Source organism: Primulina huaijiensis, chromosome 4 (assembly GCF_012295235.1).
Source record: "Primulina huaijiensis isolate GDHJ02 chromosome 4, ASM1229523v2, whole genome shotgun sequence".
NCBI classification, from domain to species: Eukaryota; Viridiplantae; Streptophyta; class Magnoliopsida; order Lamiales; family Gesneriaceae; genus Primulina; species Primulina huaijiensis.
In genome coordinates, this window is record NC_133309.1 from 20,384,033 (window position 1) to 20,398,797 (window position 14,765).

General features: G+C 36.1%; 2 protein-coding genes across 2 annotated transcripts; one reads left to right on the forward strand and one right to left on the reverse strand.

Moving 5' to 3' along the window:
* Positions 1-3,403: 3,403 nt before the first annotated feature.
* LOC140975369 (uncharacterized) lies at positions 3,404-6,959 on the forward strand. The gene is made up of 10 exons (XM_073439042.1): positions 3,404-3,786; positions 4,350-4,441; positions 4,658-4,765; positions 4,878-4,960; positions 5,205-5,338; positions 5,699-5,748; positions 5,887-5,979; positions 6,123-6,214; positions 6,520-6,626; positions 6,739-6,959. The coding sequence occupies exons 1-10, from the start codon at positions 3,568-3,570 to the stop codon at positions 6,778-6,780; spliced, it is 1,020 nt and encodes a 339-aa protein (XP_073295143.1). The 5' UTR covers positions 3,404-3,567; the 3' UTR covers positions 6,781-6,959.
* Positions 6,960-7,370: 411 nt separating this feature from the next.
* Positions 7,371-10,106, reverse strand: LOC140975370 (large ribosomal subunit protein eL34-like). The gene is made up of 4 exons (XM_073439043.1): positions 9,904-10,106; positions 9,667-9,746; positions 7,822-7,931; positions 7,371-7,733 (listed from the first exon to the last, which is right to left on the reverse strand). The coding sequence occupies exons 1-4, from the start codon at positions 9,980-9,982 to the stop codon at positions 7,640-7,642; spliced, it is 363 nt and encodes a 120-aa protein (XP_073295144.1). The 5' UTR covers positions 9,983-10,106; the 3' UTR covers positions 7,371-7,639.
* Positions 10,107-14,765: the final 4,659 nt, after the last annotated feature.

Below are 14,765 nucleotides of genomic sequence, written 5' to 3' on the forward strand. Positions count from 1 at the left end.
CCTGTTTGAAGACTCACTCACAATTGTGTTGTACCTTTTTTGTATTGAACCTCGGAGGATTCAACACATTCTTGTCGTTGGCATGCAGAAAATTTTCATGGTTACGTATGCTAGGATGATATTGAATAGGAAAAGAGTTACCTCGATAGCCGCCATATCCATGATTATTGACGCAATGTGCGTTCCATGCTCGGCCCTTCTTTTGCATCTATATTTGCTACTTCAGATGTATATTGTCCTTTATTCATTGTTGCCAGTTGGGTAATCAGTGCAAAAACTTGTGCAGTAAGTGAAGTGATGGGGTCCACTACATACAACCTGGTCGTCTTCTTCACTCCCGATATCTCACATGGCCACTGGTAGCTGTTGATAGTCATCTACTCAAGCAAATCGTATGTTTGGTCAGGAGATTTCGCAAATATTGTACCACCAACGGCTGCATCAACCGTCGTCTATGTCTGGCCATTCAACTCGTTATAGAACAACTCAATCTTCACCCAGTCTTCATATCTGTGGTTAGGGCATCTTCTGAGCAGTTCCTTGTAACGTTCCCAAGCTTCGTATAGCTGCTCATATTCGTTCTGCCGGAAAGTGCTGATCTCGATCTTCAGCTGTGCAGACTTGGCAAGTGAGAAATATTTTGCAAGGAATTTTGTAGCCAATTCCTGCCAAGTAGTTATGTTCACTAGCGGCAGTGATTGGAGCTAACCTCTAGCTTGATCCCCGAGAGAAAACGGAAATAGACGCAATCTAATAATATCATCAAGAACATCATTAATTTTTACCGTATCTGTAATCTCCAGTAACGTCCTCAAATGCAAGTGCGGATCAGTGCTGGCTTTAGCTCGAAATTGTTAGCATTTATCTTTCCGCGAGCTATGCCAAAGTAAGAGGCGTTGATCACTGGTTTGAACTGGTCTCTGATAGACACCATAGGAGGGAGTGGGTTTTCGTTCTCTTTGTATTCAACCATTGATTTAACATATTCTCTTCGTGTTTTTCTCAAGGCTCTTGCGATCTTTTCAATTTCTGGGTCAAAAAGCAACGAGTCGAGGTTCTGAGTATTTCGCATAAACTGCAACAGAGGAGAACCAGATTAGTGAATAAATAAATAATAAAAAAATCTAAATTAATGTTAGACTAATTGGTAGCGATATTAATATTAAAATTAATTAGAGAAATCGCCGGCAATAGCGTCAAAAACTTGTTGCAATATTTGTTATCCGCAAGTGTACGATTTCATGTTTTAGTACTCGGTAGAGCACGGATATCGATTCCACGGGGAGTGTAATTTAATTATAAATTAATTACCATAATTAAAATAATCAGATTTTATTTAGAAAATTCACTGGAATATTTGTTGTTAATTATGAACTAAAATTAATAGAAGCACGCAAATGTTTTAAAATCAGTGAGAATAAGAATCTTGAGATACAATTTCACTTGGTCTTCACTATATTAAATTATCATTGACATCAATATTTATAATTTCAACCCGTTTACTACCCAAAAATTCTCAACTATTTCTCGCCCTCTTTCCCGTTATTTGGATTTTTGTGTGTTAATGCGGCTCCTCCCTTCTTTTTTTCGTGGATAGGGTTTAAATTATTATAAGTACGTGAATGGTTGCGAAAGCCCAAGAAAAGCCTGTCAAATTCTGCCTTTTTCACCTGCGCAGGATCTCGCGCGGTCGCGTGCATGCTTCTGTTTTCTAGGCGCTGTTCACGCAGCGGCGCAGGTTTCCGTGCGTGTGCTATTGTTCATCAAATTTTTTGTTTCCGCACTTAGTTTATTCCTTGTTAGTCACAAGTTATGAACTCATGCTTGATTCTTGTAGTGACATAAACGACAAGAAAAAACACGTAAATCGGCTCGATACTCCCACACTTTCATGCCAATTCCTTGAATAATTTAAGTGCAAAACTTGCACTTATCAGAGCAGATAATGTGCTTTGACTAAACATGAAAGGAAATGAACATTCATAAAATTTTATTAGAAAAATAATCGTGAGAAGGCATCATCTCGAAAATCAAGTGGTCTATGAGCGTGGGTAAGGTGGGAAAGACCTATATCGACAATATGTCTATGTTTAGGTTCCACGACACCATTTTGTTGAAAGGTGTACGAACAAGGCTTACGATGATCAATACAAAATGTTTTAAAGAAAGGAACTTATGGATGACATCACCCACCCCAATTTGTTTGAGGGTCCCTTATCTTACTATTACATTGCAACACAACATGATTTTTAAATTAATCGAAAACTCAGATTACTTATGATTTTTTCGACGAAAAATATCCAAGTATAACGACTACTGCAGTAATAAAATTAACACAATATCTAAAACCATTTGTGGAAATACTATGTATAGGACCCCGAACATCAGAAAATATAAGTGGAAGTTTGTTTAGAATAAATTGTATGAGATATATTAAAAAGTAATCGATGATTTTTTCCCGTTCACAAGCTGAACAAAGAGCAATATCTTCAATTCTTGGAAAAAGGAATACTAAAACTGTTTAGAACATCTTTTACTATGGAAAACATAGGATGACCCAATCTATAAAGAAGTGAAAGTTAAACATGTTGTCGATTTGAGAGGACCATTAGGATTGCAAGGATGAAATATGTATAAACCTTCATGCAGAGTGTCTTTGAGGAGTTGTGCTTGAGTTGAAATGTGGGTAAAAGTAAAAAAATGTCTTATTATTTATATTATATTATATTATTAAAATTGAGTGGCTTGAAAAAAATAATAACTCACTTGTCAAATTACAAGTTTTTCCATATTTTTTTTATAAATAATATTATACAAAATTATTTTAGTAAATTTGTATATAATATATAATTATGACATTTGGACAAAATATTTTTTTTTATCTTCATCTTATTTTGAATTTTTATGTGATGGTAATACTTGTAACATAAAAAGTTATTATAAAATATCATTTTTTAAAGTTATTAATTTTAATACAATCTACATTTTTACACAAAAATATTTAATATTTATGCTATCCTCTCGCAACTACGTGGCATTATTTTTTTGATTTAAGTTTTTTTTGAAACGATCTCAAATTTATATATGTGAGATTGATCCATCCGATATATATTTACAGTAAAAAATAATATTTTTAACTAAAAAATTATTATTTTCAAATGGCTGGTTTTTATATTTTAAAAGTTGCGAGGTGTTAATATAATAGCGAGTAAATTTCTTTTGAGACGGTCTCACGAATCTTTATCTGTAAGACGGGTCAACTCTATCGATATTCACAATAAAAATTAATACTCTTAGCATAAAAAATAATATTTTTTCATGGATGACCTAAATAAGAGATCGGTCTCACAAAATAATATCTTTAAAATGGTCTAACAAAAATTTTTTTCTATAATAGCCCGACTACTTTTAACTTCCTTGAAAACATGAACATGTGATGATGGTGATGCTCTTAGCCTAACTTTTGCACTTCTCTAGTCTTCTTCAAATCCCCCAAACATATTCCAAGATTCTTGCTGCCTTATCTTTCTTTCTATCAGGATTTATCAAGAACTCCGAGTTTCAGAAATGGCTGCCACGTTATGCACATTACTGGCTCATTCCTCGGCGTCCAGTCTTTCTGTATCGCCAAAACTTTGTTCACGAATCAATACCCATCTTCAGATTTATCGGGGGCTCCCTTTTTCTCCGCTAGCTCCTGATTTTAGGCTCCGGGTTCCCCCCACGAGAGGGCTTTTTGCTGTATCATGTTTCAAGAATGTTAGCGATGAAAAGCCTTTGAAAAAAGTGAGCTTTATTCTTTATGCCAATATACTGGGAAATTGCGGTGTGATTTATCTTTATGGATAATTTAATTTTGGAAGCAAAGGGCTTAGGATGATTTATGATGAGGATCGTGGTCGCGATTTTTTATTGTGTGATAGATGAGGATTGTATATTGGAATGAAATCACGTGCTTCTTTTTTGTACTATGTTTCATGCTATACTGGTATATTAACAATAATATAGAGATTAAATCTCTCAAACACTGCAAACCAAGGTTGGAATCCTCCACCCTTGAATTCGGTGATTCATCTGTTTTGTAAGTTGTTACAATGGCTTCAGATGTGAGTTGTGCACTGTTGTGGCTGGAGGCATCGTGTCTCCTTTAGTGAGGAGAATTCCATGAACACGGCACTAGCCACTTTTATTCTTCTGTTCAGGTCGAAAACACTGGCTTTTAGCCGTAATTACTCTGTTTTAATACTGACTGTTTTTATTGCCATTCTCCACAACTCAATATTTATTATCTGTTCTTTACAATTTTGATCGAATCACTCAGTTGTGGTGGGCTTGTTGTGTTTTCACAGGAGAGTGGATTGAACTGGCAAATATTGAAACAATGGGATGTACCATGGAACTGGCAGACAATATCTCTCACCTCCCTCGCATGTGGATTGAGGTGCGTTTACTGGCTAATACGCTTGGAGTATTATCATTTTTCCACAAGTAGTACTGTTCACAATCTCTTGGTGTCGCTAATGAGTAATCTTAGTTACTGCTTGTTCAAATGAGAGGACTCCTTAATTTATGGAAATATGTTGAGTTTCAGAATGTTTTAAGATTACATGCAAAGTGAGAATATTTTGACTCGGCAGACTAAATATTCCTCAGACAGTTTTGTTTTGACAGGACTCATTGAGGCAGTCACAATACCATTTTCAGGAATCAAAATTGAAGAGTTAAGTTTGGATGAGAAGGCAGAAATTTTGTTTGTGGATCAAGCGTATGTTTATACTTTAGCTTTATTTGTTTGGGTTTTTGGTTATTCATTATTTATGTACCGCTATTTACCGTGTCCCCATTGATTCTGATTTTTCCCTCTTTATCTATTGTAGCATCGCAACTGCTGTAGTTCTTGGAGTTCTATTTAGCCTCACTAAGTCATACTCTCCCCTCCCGGATGAAATATATCGTTATGGTAATGAACACGACATATATTTTTTTATTATAGTAATCCCTCTCTGTTGCTAAATTTCAACGACTTCAGGAGAATTTGCACGGAAATGTCTCTGCAATCAATTACTTAAATCGAATGTTAAGAGTTTAGACATGCACGAGTATTTATTTGACTCTTTTGTTGGGAATTGGACAATCATTAGAGTATATTACTTAGAATGGATATCAAAATATGTGAGTTAAGATATGACTATTTCATGTTTCAGATTTGAAAGAACCGTTCAATCTTAAGAAAGGTTGGTTGTTATGGGCTGGGATTGGTCTTGGTGGCGCCATAGCCACTGTAGCCTTGACGGGAGTTGCAATATCTTTTTTCAGTGGTGAGACTCCTCCAAGAGAGGTTAGCATATAAGCACACTATGCTCGTCTTATGCCGACATGCTGCACATAATAAGAAAAAAAAATAGTAGCTTTTAGGTGATTTTATGTACATTTTTTTTATCAATATAGGCTAAAACTTTAAACTCTAGACAGTTCAATTGTCAGCAATGGTTCAACCTTTACTGCTGTCACTAAATAAGGGCTTTTTTTAATCTCTTTATCGAACCAAGTTGTTACCCATCTTTAATTAACTAGTTAATCCTCAATTTATTATTGACTTAAGAGTGGAACTCATTTTGTTTTAATTGTTTTACAAACTATTCTCTTTCTTTCTTATCACTTTCTGTGCACTATTTAATACTACTCTTCTTTGATATAGACTGATGCTCTCATTCGCTTGCTTCCATTGATTGGATCTTCGACCATCAGGTATTTGTCTGAAAAATGTTCTTACGACCATGTTTTCAAAAGCCCTGTTGTGATTTGGCCATTGTTTTTACTCCTTAACCATGATATTATTTTGAGCATATGAGAAGGGCAACTGATCGTTCTATATTTTCAATGTAGCACTGCCTGCTTGGTGGGTATTACTGGCATACTCGCTCCCATTCTTGAGGAGACGGTCTTTAGAGGGTTCTTTATGGTGTCTTTGACCAAGTGGTATGGTTCCTAACGTCTCAACACTCCTAAATATTTTACTTAAATGGGACTGCTTCTATGTCAAAATTTGCTCATGGCAGTTCAAAAACATGGGCTGCACTCTATTTGCTCGTTGGTTTTTACCTGTCCTTCCTTTCCTACAGGGTGCCAACGCCCCTTGCTGTTCTTATTAGTGCTTCGGTATTTGCAGTTGCGCATCTAACTCCTGGAGAATTTCCTCAGCTCTTTGTTCTTGGTAAATATTCATCATCCCTATCATCAAGCAATAATCTAAACTCCACACATGATGTGAATTTAATTATTACTTTTTCCTGAATTGATGCAAATCTTTCGGCGAAAAATTCTCATTTGGCAAGTCATTTAGTGTGTTAATTTTTTGTGGGGAAGCGCCTCGATTGACGACATGGCGTGTAAAACAAGGTAAAGGCAACTTTAGATGAACAAGGCTGAGTGGAGCTGGATATAAATAACTCTTCAGTGTTACATTCTTCAACTACAGTTGAATTTGGATTAAGCCCCTTGTATATTATGATTATCTAGGAACCGCTCTGGGATTCTCGTACGCTCAAACACGCAACCTTCTAACACCAATCACAATCCACGCCTTTTGGAATTCTGGGGTCATCTTGTTTCTCACCTTTCTTCAGGTGATTCGTCGTTTCGACAATATTAACCTTATTATATACTTGCTTCATCGCCTAAATGAATAATCATGTTTAGTTGCATTCGACTGAGATATACTTTTCTGGATTCTTGTAGCTCCAAGGATACAATATCAAGGAATTGTTACAATCATACTGATACAGATATGCCACACCGCAGTATGTGTTTGCTGTATTGAACCAATTTTGGTACTCTTCTATTACTTGAGAGATGTTTATGTTCAGAACTTGGTAAAAAGGTGCTCTTATACAAACCTTCTGAACTAATTTTAGTGACGAGTTTATCAGATGAAAATGAACCAACTCCAGTTTCCATTTCGAATGGATTTTCTTCATATGGGAAAACTCTCTGTTGCCTCGAAAAACGACATTGACGATGCTTCTACTTGTTAGATATGTCAACTTGAATTTTGTTTCAGAGATGGTTAATTTTAACACATACATCACATGAACCGTGCTGTGGCTTCTCGAGGGATTTCCCGAAGGAAAAATGAAGAAATATTGGCCACTGGCCATGGAGAAGGAATAGATCTGGCAAATTTGATGTTGGATTCTTCTTGCCACCCCTGAACTGTATGGCAATTATCACACCAGCAAGTGCTACAGTTGGGGAAATACAGACATTCTGATTGCATCACAAGGTCGAGCTTATTATTTTGAGCTTGCATTCAAGATCACTGCATAGAATTCCAAAATGAACGAAACGTGCAGTAGATTCATCCATCAAAGAATCAAACTCTAACGAAAATTAGCAAACGACTCATAGCTGATAAAGGCTAATGATACTAGAATTACATCAAATAAATCAACCGTGTTCAGGTGCAATAGGGAAAACCACAAAATCTTTTTGAATTTTCGACAAACTGAAAAAAAAATAGTCACTCTTCAAGAATTCAAAGAAAATACAGATGTTAGTTATGCTTTCAAGCCTCACAATACAATTCCATGATTCCTAGGCCGATTGTAATACAAAACTAGTTCCGAATCTTGCTGGCACTTCAGCTTTTAGAAGCAAGCTTGTCCTTGGCTTTTTGTATCTTCAAAACTTTCTTCACGATCTTTTGTTCTTCCACCAAGAAAGCTCTAATGATCCTATATCAATGCATAGAGGATTAATGTTAGTATTTATCAGAAACAAACATTGAAAACAAACCTGAATTCATAAAACTTTCTAACGAACCTTTCCCGGACAGCACTACCAGACAACACGCCACCATATGGACGGTTCACAGTCCTCCGGTTTCGAGATAATCTAGACCTCTTGTACTCTGCAGGTCTTAAATGAGGAATCTGCCATATGACAAATAGTAGAGCACTTGTTGGTCAGTAAATTTAAGAACGGGAAAGCGAAGGACCAAAGCTTAGGATTTATAACATGACAACTCAATAGTGATAGCAACTAATTTTCCAGATACACATAATAGGATCACAAGACAATGCTAACCGCCACAACCTCACAACACATAATACAAAATATTGTTTATTTGAAACTACTAGAAAAAGCAACTTCAGAGTTCACAGTTTACCTTCACCAAAAGATTCACAGCATAAATGTCAAGGATTCTTCACAATCAAGTTTCTCTGAAAATATCACATGCCGATAGGCTTATTGTCACCAACATAAACATGAGTGCATTCACTACCACAATATCATAGTCCATGAATAGAACTTGTCATAGTCATTAAAAGCCCTAACAGCACTTACCTAAGCTCAAAACTCAACAAGGTTCAGCTCATGTGCCCCAGAGCTCAGCTTTTTGATGAAGAGAATCCATTAACCGGAAAGTCCCAACATATGTGTGCATTAAAAGCTAGAGATACTTTTTAACTTCATCTTAAATTTTAGGATAGGAAAGTGAAGATGAAATGCAAGAAAATAGTCATCCGTCGTCGTGTACACACTAATTACAGGTTATGTGTCAACAATATTTACTAACATATTACTCATAAGCAGTGTTCTAAATAGCGGTCGAGGCGGCCGCCATGCACCGGTAGGCGGCCCTCGACCACACCGCCTACGCATGAGGCGGGTGTTTTAGGCGGCCCAAGCTATACGACGTTGGGCAGGCGGTCGACGCGAGTGGAGGCGATGAGTAGGCGGACGAAGAGGCCAAAGAGAGGTGGTCAACATTTTTAAGTTGTAGTCAACAAATTTTAAAAACCTAGTCAAAGTCAACTAATTTTAAATCTCAAATCCTAGCACACCCCATTTAGTTCGCATTTACATATTTATTTGCATGTTATCTAGATGATATTATATTATATGAAGCTTCTTTGTGCTTAAACATTATTTAATTAGACATCTTACATAAAAAATGATGACTATTTGTGATTATATTGCATGATTATATATGATTATCTATAAAAAATTACTTAAAAAAATTCAACCGCTTAGACAACCGAGGCGGAAGTGACCACCCCGCCACCGCCTCCCGCCATTTACAACCTTGCTCATAAGGATGCCTTGCTTCAATTGTGCCTCCCTTTGCACATAGGTCCACTTCTAATAACTATGGTCTAGGTGTACTCGAATGTCATTGAAATTCAAGTATAAGCTGAGTAATCCTGAATAGCATTAAGTGTTCATTTCAGTTACATTTTCTTAGTTACTTCTATATAATAATGATGCCAAATATTTCACCAATGAATACTGTGAGGAAGAAATATTCTATTCCCATTTCCCACATTCCCCAAACATTGAGAAATAAGCATATAAGAGTACATCATGCATAATGAAATTTGTTCATCATTCACTGCATCCACCAACACTTTCAACAACACCGTAAAGACTAGTTAAACAATCAAACATCCCACGCAAAAGGCTATTCAAATCTTCCAGCTGATATAACACGCACAAGAATTCATAAAAATCTTAGAAATTTCATTTTTTTTCCTCAAAGAAACATTTAAGAAATCTAAACCCCAGAAAAATGAAGCTCGCATCACATGGAACAAAACAATCAATTCATTCAACTAACGACACATTGAAACACATAGATTAGATGAAAAAAAAAAAGAGAACTACCCCTTGGATTCTTTTTCCAGTAACAGGGCATTTAGGGCCATTCGCCCTCTTCTTAGTAGTCTGGTACACTAGCTTCCCACCTGTATTCACACAAATCACAAACAATCCATCAACAAAGCAAACCGACGAAAAAATGCAACAATTTCAGAAAACATGACATCAGATTCATATGAAAAAAGATCAAATCCATCAAATTACTACAAAATCACTTCTTCTAGCTCAAGGTTTCAAATTTACCCGGGGTTTTCACGACGCGGTGTTGATTGGACTTGGTAGCATAGCTGTGCCGCTTCCTGTAGGTGAGCCGCTGCACCATTTTCACCTTTCTGGCGGCTTAAGGGACTCCGAGGCGAAGAGGGAGCTCCAATGCTGGTAGGGTCACTTAAACGGAGTGAGAGTGGATTGAAACCCTAGCATGTACGGCTGAGATCTTCCCTTTTCTTTTGGTATAAATCCACGGCTGGGATTCGGAAAGGAGTTGCACTCGCTAAGCTTAATTTTTCATGTAAAAAATGTGGGCTAAGAGAATACGGATAAGGCTATTTATTCTTTAGCCCAATAACTTTACAGTCCTTAACATTATTGGGCCTTTTAAAATTTGGGCCGTCAGTAGGATTATAATCACGTTATCATGAGATTCGACGTAAGCTTAATTACAACAATTTTTTTAAAAAAATTTAACAATATGAATTACAAGTCTCCATAATCGCATGAATTATCAATGGGTGTCGTTTGAGTAAATTGGGAAAAAATCCAATCCAAGTTTCATGTTAGGATTCTGTCAATAGGACATAAAAACTTAGTTCGCACTCTCCGATTTTGACGGAAATGATCAAAAACATCCTTGATTTTATTCTAGGTCACAAATGGTATCAGAATTTGAGATAAAATATTTTAAGCATATGATATCATTATTACTGTGTAACCAAATGTTAGAGGAGGAGATTTTCTCAAATTATGGATCCGAACATACGTTCGAGAATAATAATTTACAGATCTTATTCCGATACTTTAGAATATCTGAGACAAGAAGATCTAATCAAGATTAGATATCAGGAGCAATGATGAACATATCAGAATCATAAGATAAATTTATGATTCAAAGTAATAAGTTCCTAGAGATATTCTCGGATTACTCTAAACTCTTGGGAGATATTAAAGAAATCCAAAAAGGTACAAAACTATGGTAATCAGTTATATTATGTACCACGAAAGTTGAAGAAATCCTTGGGAAACAAGATGAAATTCTTGGAACATAATATTCAAACAATAATCTGAATTTTAGAACAACAATCAAGTTCTAGTAAAAAAAATCTAGGAAGGAAGGTTACCACTATCTTTTGGTATAGAACTTTTATTACATCAGAGGAGAAATATCAAAGTAGTAGAAAAACCTCTAACTGATGACATAAAAACGATCAACTTATCAAAATTGTCTCAAAAAAGAAACCAATCTGATGAAAACTATAGAAAAGATTAGTCTAGATGGTCTTCAAAACCTTGTAAAGTCTTTTTGCAAACTTTAATATCGTAGATCTGAAGATGAACACAACTAGAGGTGAAAATTCTATCATTAATAGAATACCTTTACAAGAACCCCCTAGGGAAAGTGTGGGATCATATGATTCAAATATGGAAAAAAAAAAACCCAAACAAACTTTCAATCTGGTGGAGAATCATACCCAGTAGGAACACGACCAAGGAGGAATCAAATCTCTTCGCAGCAAACACCCTATGAGAAGGTTGTTTTTAAACCAATACATCCCTATGGGGAAATGTTTAACCTTGATGTACTGAATTTCAAAAACAGAGAAGATCTCATAGACGATTGGACATCGGCTATGAGAAACGCAGTAGGAATACTTGATCTCAATAAATAAGGATTCATTAAACTTTTAGAAAATAGTAGTTAAAATTTCTTGGAGCATGACTTTGGCAGAAACAAAAGTGCCAGTACTTGCTGGAAAATCTCTTAGTGAGATAGTCAGAAGAATGATTATCCTATTTAACGCACAATTTATTGTGATAGAGTATTTTAACAGTCAAGACACAGAGAAGGAAAAAAATATAATCAATTTATGTATAGTCTTAAATTATATGACGTATGTTTAGTGGATTGATATATTATATGATTCACTAAATATAGATGAAATTGATAGGATCGGTTAAGGGGTGAAAGAGTGTTTAGAAGGGGGTGGTTGAATAAACACTAACAATTTTCACAACCTTTTCGAATATTAAGTCAGTTTGGTGATAAACTGTAACTTGGAAATCATGTTAGTCAATATCAATCAGTTAGCAAATAATAGAGCGGAAATAAACTGGCTGATAGATAGAATAAAACTGAAATAAGAACACACAAAATTTTACGGATGTTCGGAGATTTCAAACACTCCTACGTCACCTCTTCTATCACGAAGATAAGAAATTCACTAAAAGACTTTGATCGATACAAAGAGTTGTACAGACCCACTTCAGTTTTGGACTTAACAATACCAAACTGAAACTCTTAGTTACAAAACGATTTACAGTACACAACTGGACTGAAATAACTTAGCACAACTGATTACAACAATATCAGTTTGTGCTTGTAAGCTTGAAGTATAACCTTAAATACTCTGAATGTATACAATAAGCATGAGCTTTGAAGTTTGCAAAGATTTCAGCAGAGTAACAGCTCAGTTGATAGTTGTTCGAGAGTCTAGAGTTTTTCAAGAGTAGAGAGTTCAGAGAGTTTCTCAGCTGCTCTTTCTCTGCTATTTATAGGCTTTGACTCCAACGGTAATATTGAATGGGATTTGAATCTTCCTATCCGTTGTTTGACACGTCAACATTCTTCTGACAATCGTACACTGCGGTTTTTTTGAAATGCGGCGATCCCACTACTAGTTGCAGTCTGCTTTTGTACAGTTGTCGGTTGAATGTCCTTTTCCTTAATTAATGACGTGTACAGCTGAAAGATCAGATGATAGGCTATAACTGATAAGCTCACAACTGTTTGTAGCAACTGATCAGTCAGTTGTCTGCGTAGTTCAGTCAGCTCATTCAGTTGCCTTTGATTATCTTCGCATTAATCTTCAGTTATGGGCAACTGATAGTTTACATATTTTAGATCAGTTACTATCAGTCTTCTTGATTAGTTAGTTCAATCTAATAAATGCTCAGTTTGTCAAACTTCCGAAATTCAGTTTCCAACAATTTATCTCTTTTTGGTATTTGACAAAACTTACAAAATATGAACTGATCAACTGAACTCATTGTAGAGAAAATAACCTTTTATTGACATCTCTTTCAATGTACAGATTAGTACAAATAATGAAAGAATAAAAGAATCTTCTAACTGACTAAAATAATCTTCAAAATATGCCAAATACTTCAATCTCTAACTGATCTTCTATTTCTTAGCTTTTTTATCAGATGATCCTTGATCAGTTGGTTGACTGGATCTCTTTTTAGATTGCGTCTGCTGATCTTGTTCTTCTTCTTTCCCCTTTTTGTCAAACGCCTCAACCTTTCTAGATATAATACGAACTTCCGAGTTGACATCTGAAACAATATTCATTAGAAGTTCTTGCATCAAATCCATTATCTTTGTGACAACATTTTCCAGATAATCAAAGCATTTGTTGAACATTGTTTGAGTTTTGAAATGAGCTTCAGTCGACGCTCGGTCTTTCCGTATTTGATCCATCTTGAAGAACATGTTCGTAATATCCTTTGTGACTTGTTGAAGACTTTTGAACGTATTCTCCTTTATGGAATCAATTTTAATAGTGTGCGCCAGTTGGGATTATTTGATGTCAGAAATGGAAGTCATCATACTGACAAGGTCGGTTTGAATGGCTTGAATATCATCAAATATAGATTCAGTTGTCCTTGTTATACCAGGGGACTTGACTTCAGAGGTTTCTGGTTCCTGCTCCCTGTTATCTCGATTAAAGATCACCAAGGCCCTGTCAATTGTTTCAGTTTCAATACTAACCATTTCTGAAAAATCTTCTATTATGGCTTCCTGCTGAATCTGAGGAGGAGAAGAGAGATTTGGATCAGCAGTGGTGCTTGAAGGCTCTTCAGTCTGTTCATCAGCTGATACAATAGATGGTTCTTCAGATAGTTGCTCAGCTGATACAGAGATTGGTTCTTCAGTTGGTTGAACAACTGAAACTGTGAATGGCTCTTCAGCTGGCATCTCTTCAGTTAGTACCAGGTGCAGCTGAGCCTCTTCAGTTATTGCTAGAACTACCTGTTCAGTCATGGTAGTTGACTGAACTGGCTCTTCAGTTTCTGTGATAACTGCCTGTTCAGTCGTGGCAGTCGGCTGAAATGCTTCTTTTGTTTGATTCAAAATAGCCTCTGCGGCTGGTTGTTCAGTTACGCTTGGTTCTTCAACTGCTTCTGTAGATAAGAGAGTCTGCTGAATATCAGTGGCAACTGATTTAATGACTTCATCGATATTGACCAATGATAGCTCAGCATCAGTATAAAGTCGAAGATCTGCAGTAGAAGTTGGAGGAGCTGAAGAAGATGATTCAACATCTTTGGAAAGAGAAGCAGTTGCTGGTTCAGTTGGTGCAGCAACTGGTTCATTGGATTGCTCTTGATCTGGAACTGATTGTTCAGTTGGTTCTTCAGATGATGAACTTTGATCATTTGCTGGGATGATCAACTCTTGATCCATTTCCCAACTATTTATCTTCATTTGTAGTGATCGAAGATCTGTGCCCAGTTGATCATGTACTGCTTTGTCATTGAAAGCGGTAGGGCTAGTTGGATCATAGTTTTGGCGTAGCTCAGTGATCAGTTTTGCAAGCTTCTTGACACGCACGAGATCAAAGAAGTAATTCTTTCTTTCCAGTGCTTGAACGATTGAAGCAGTTTTGACCACTTTCAGAACCACATTTTCCAAAGCAACAAATTTTTGCAGCACCTTTTTGTTCTGCAACATCTTTGCAAAAATTTTAGTTCAAAATTTGACGCACTCATGGTAAGTCTTAATCTTTGATTTGGAAAACTCATTGACCTCGTCCCAAATCAGGTCAATGTGAGTTTGAATTGAGTTTTTCTTAGGTCATGAGTGATACTCAGACCTGATACTGTTG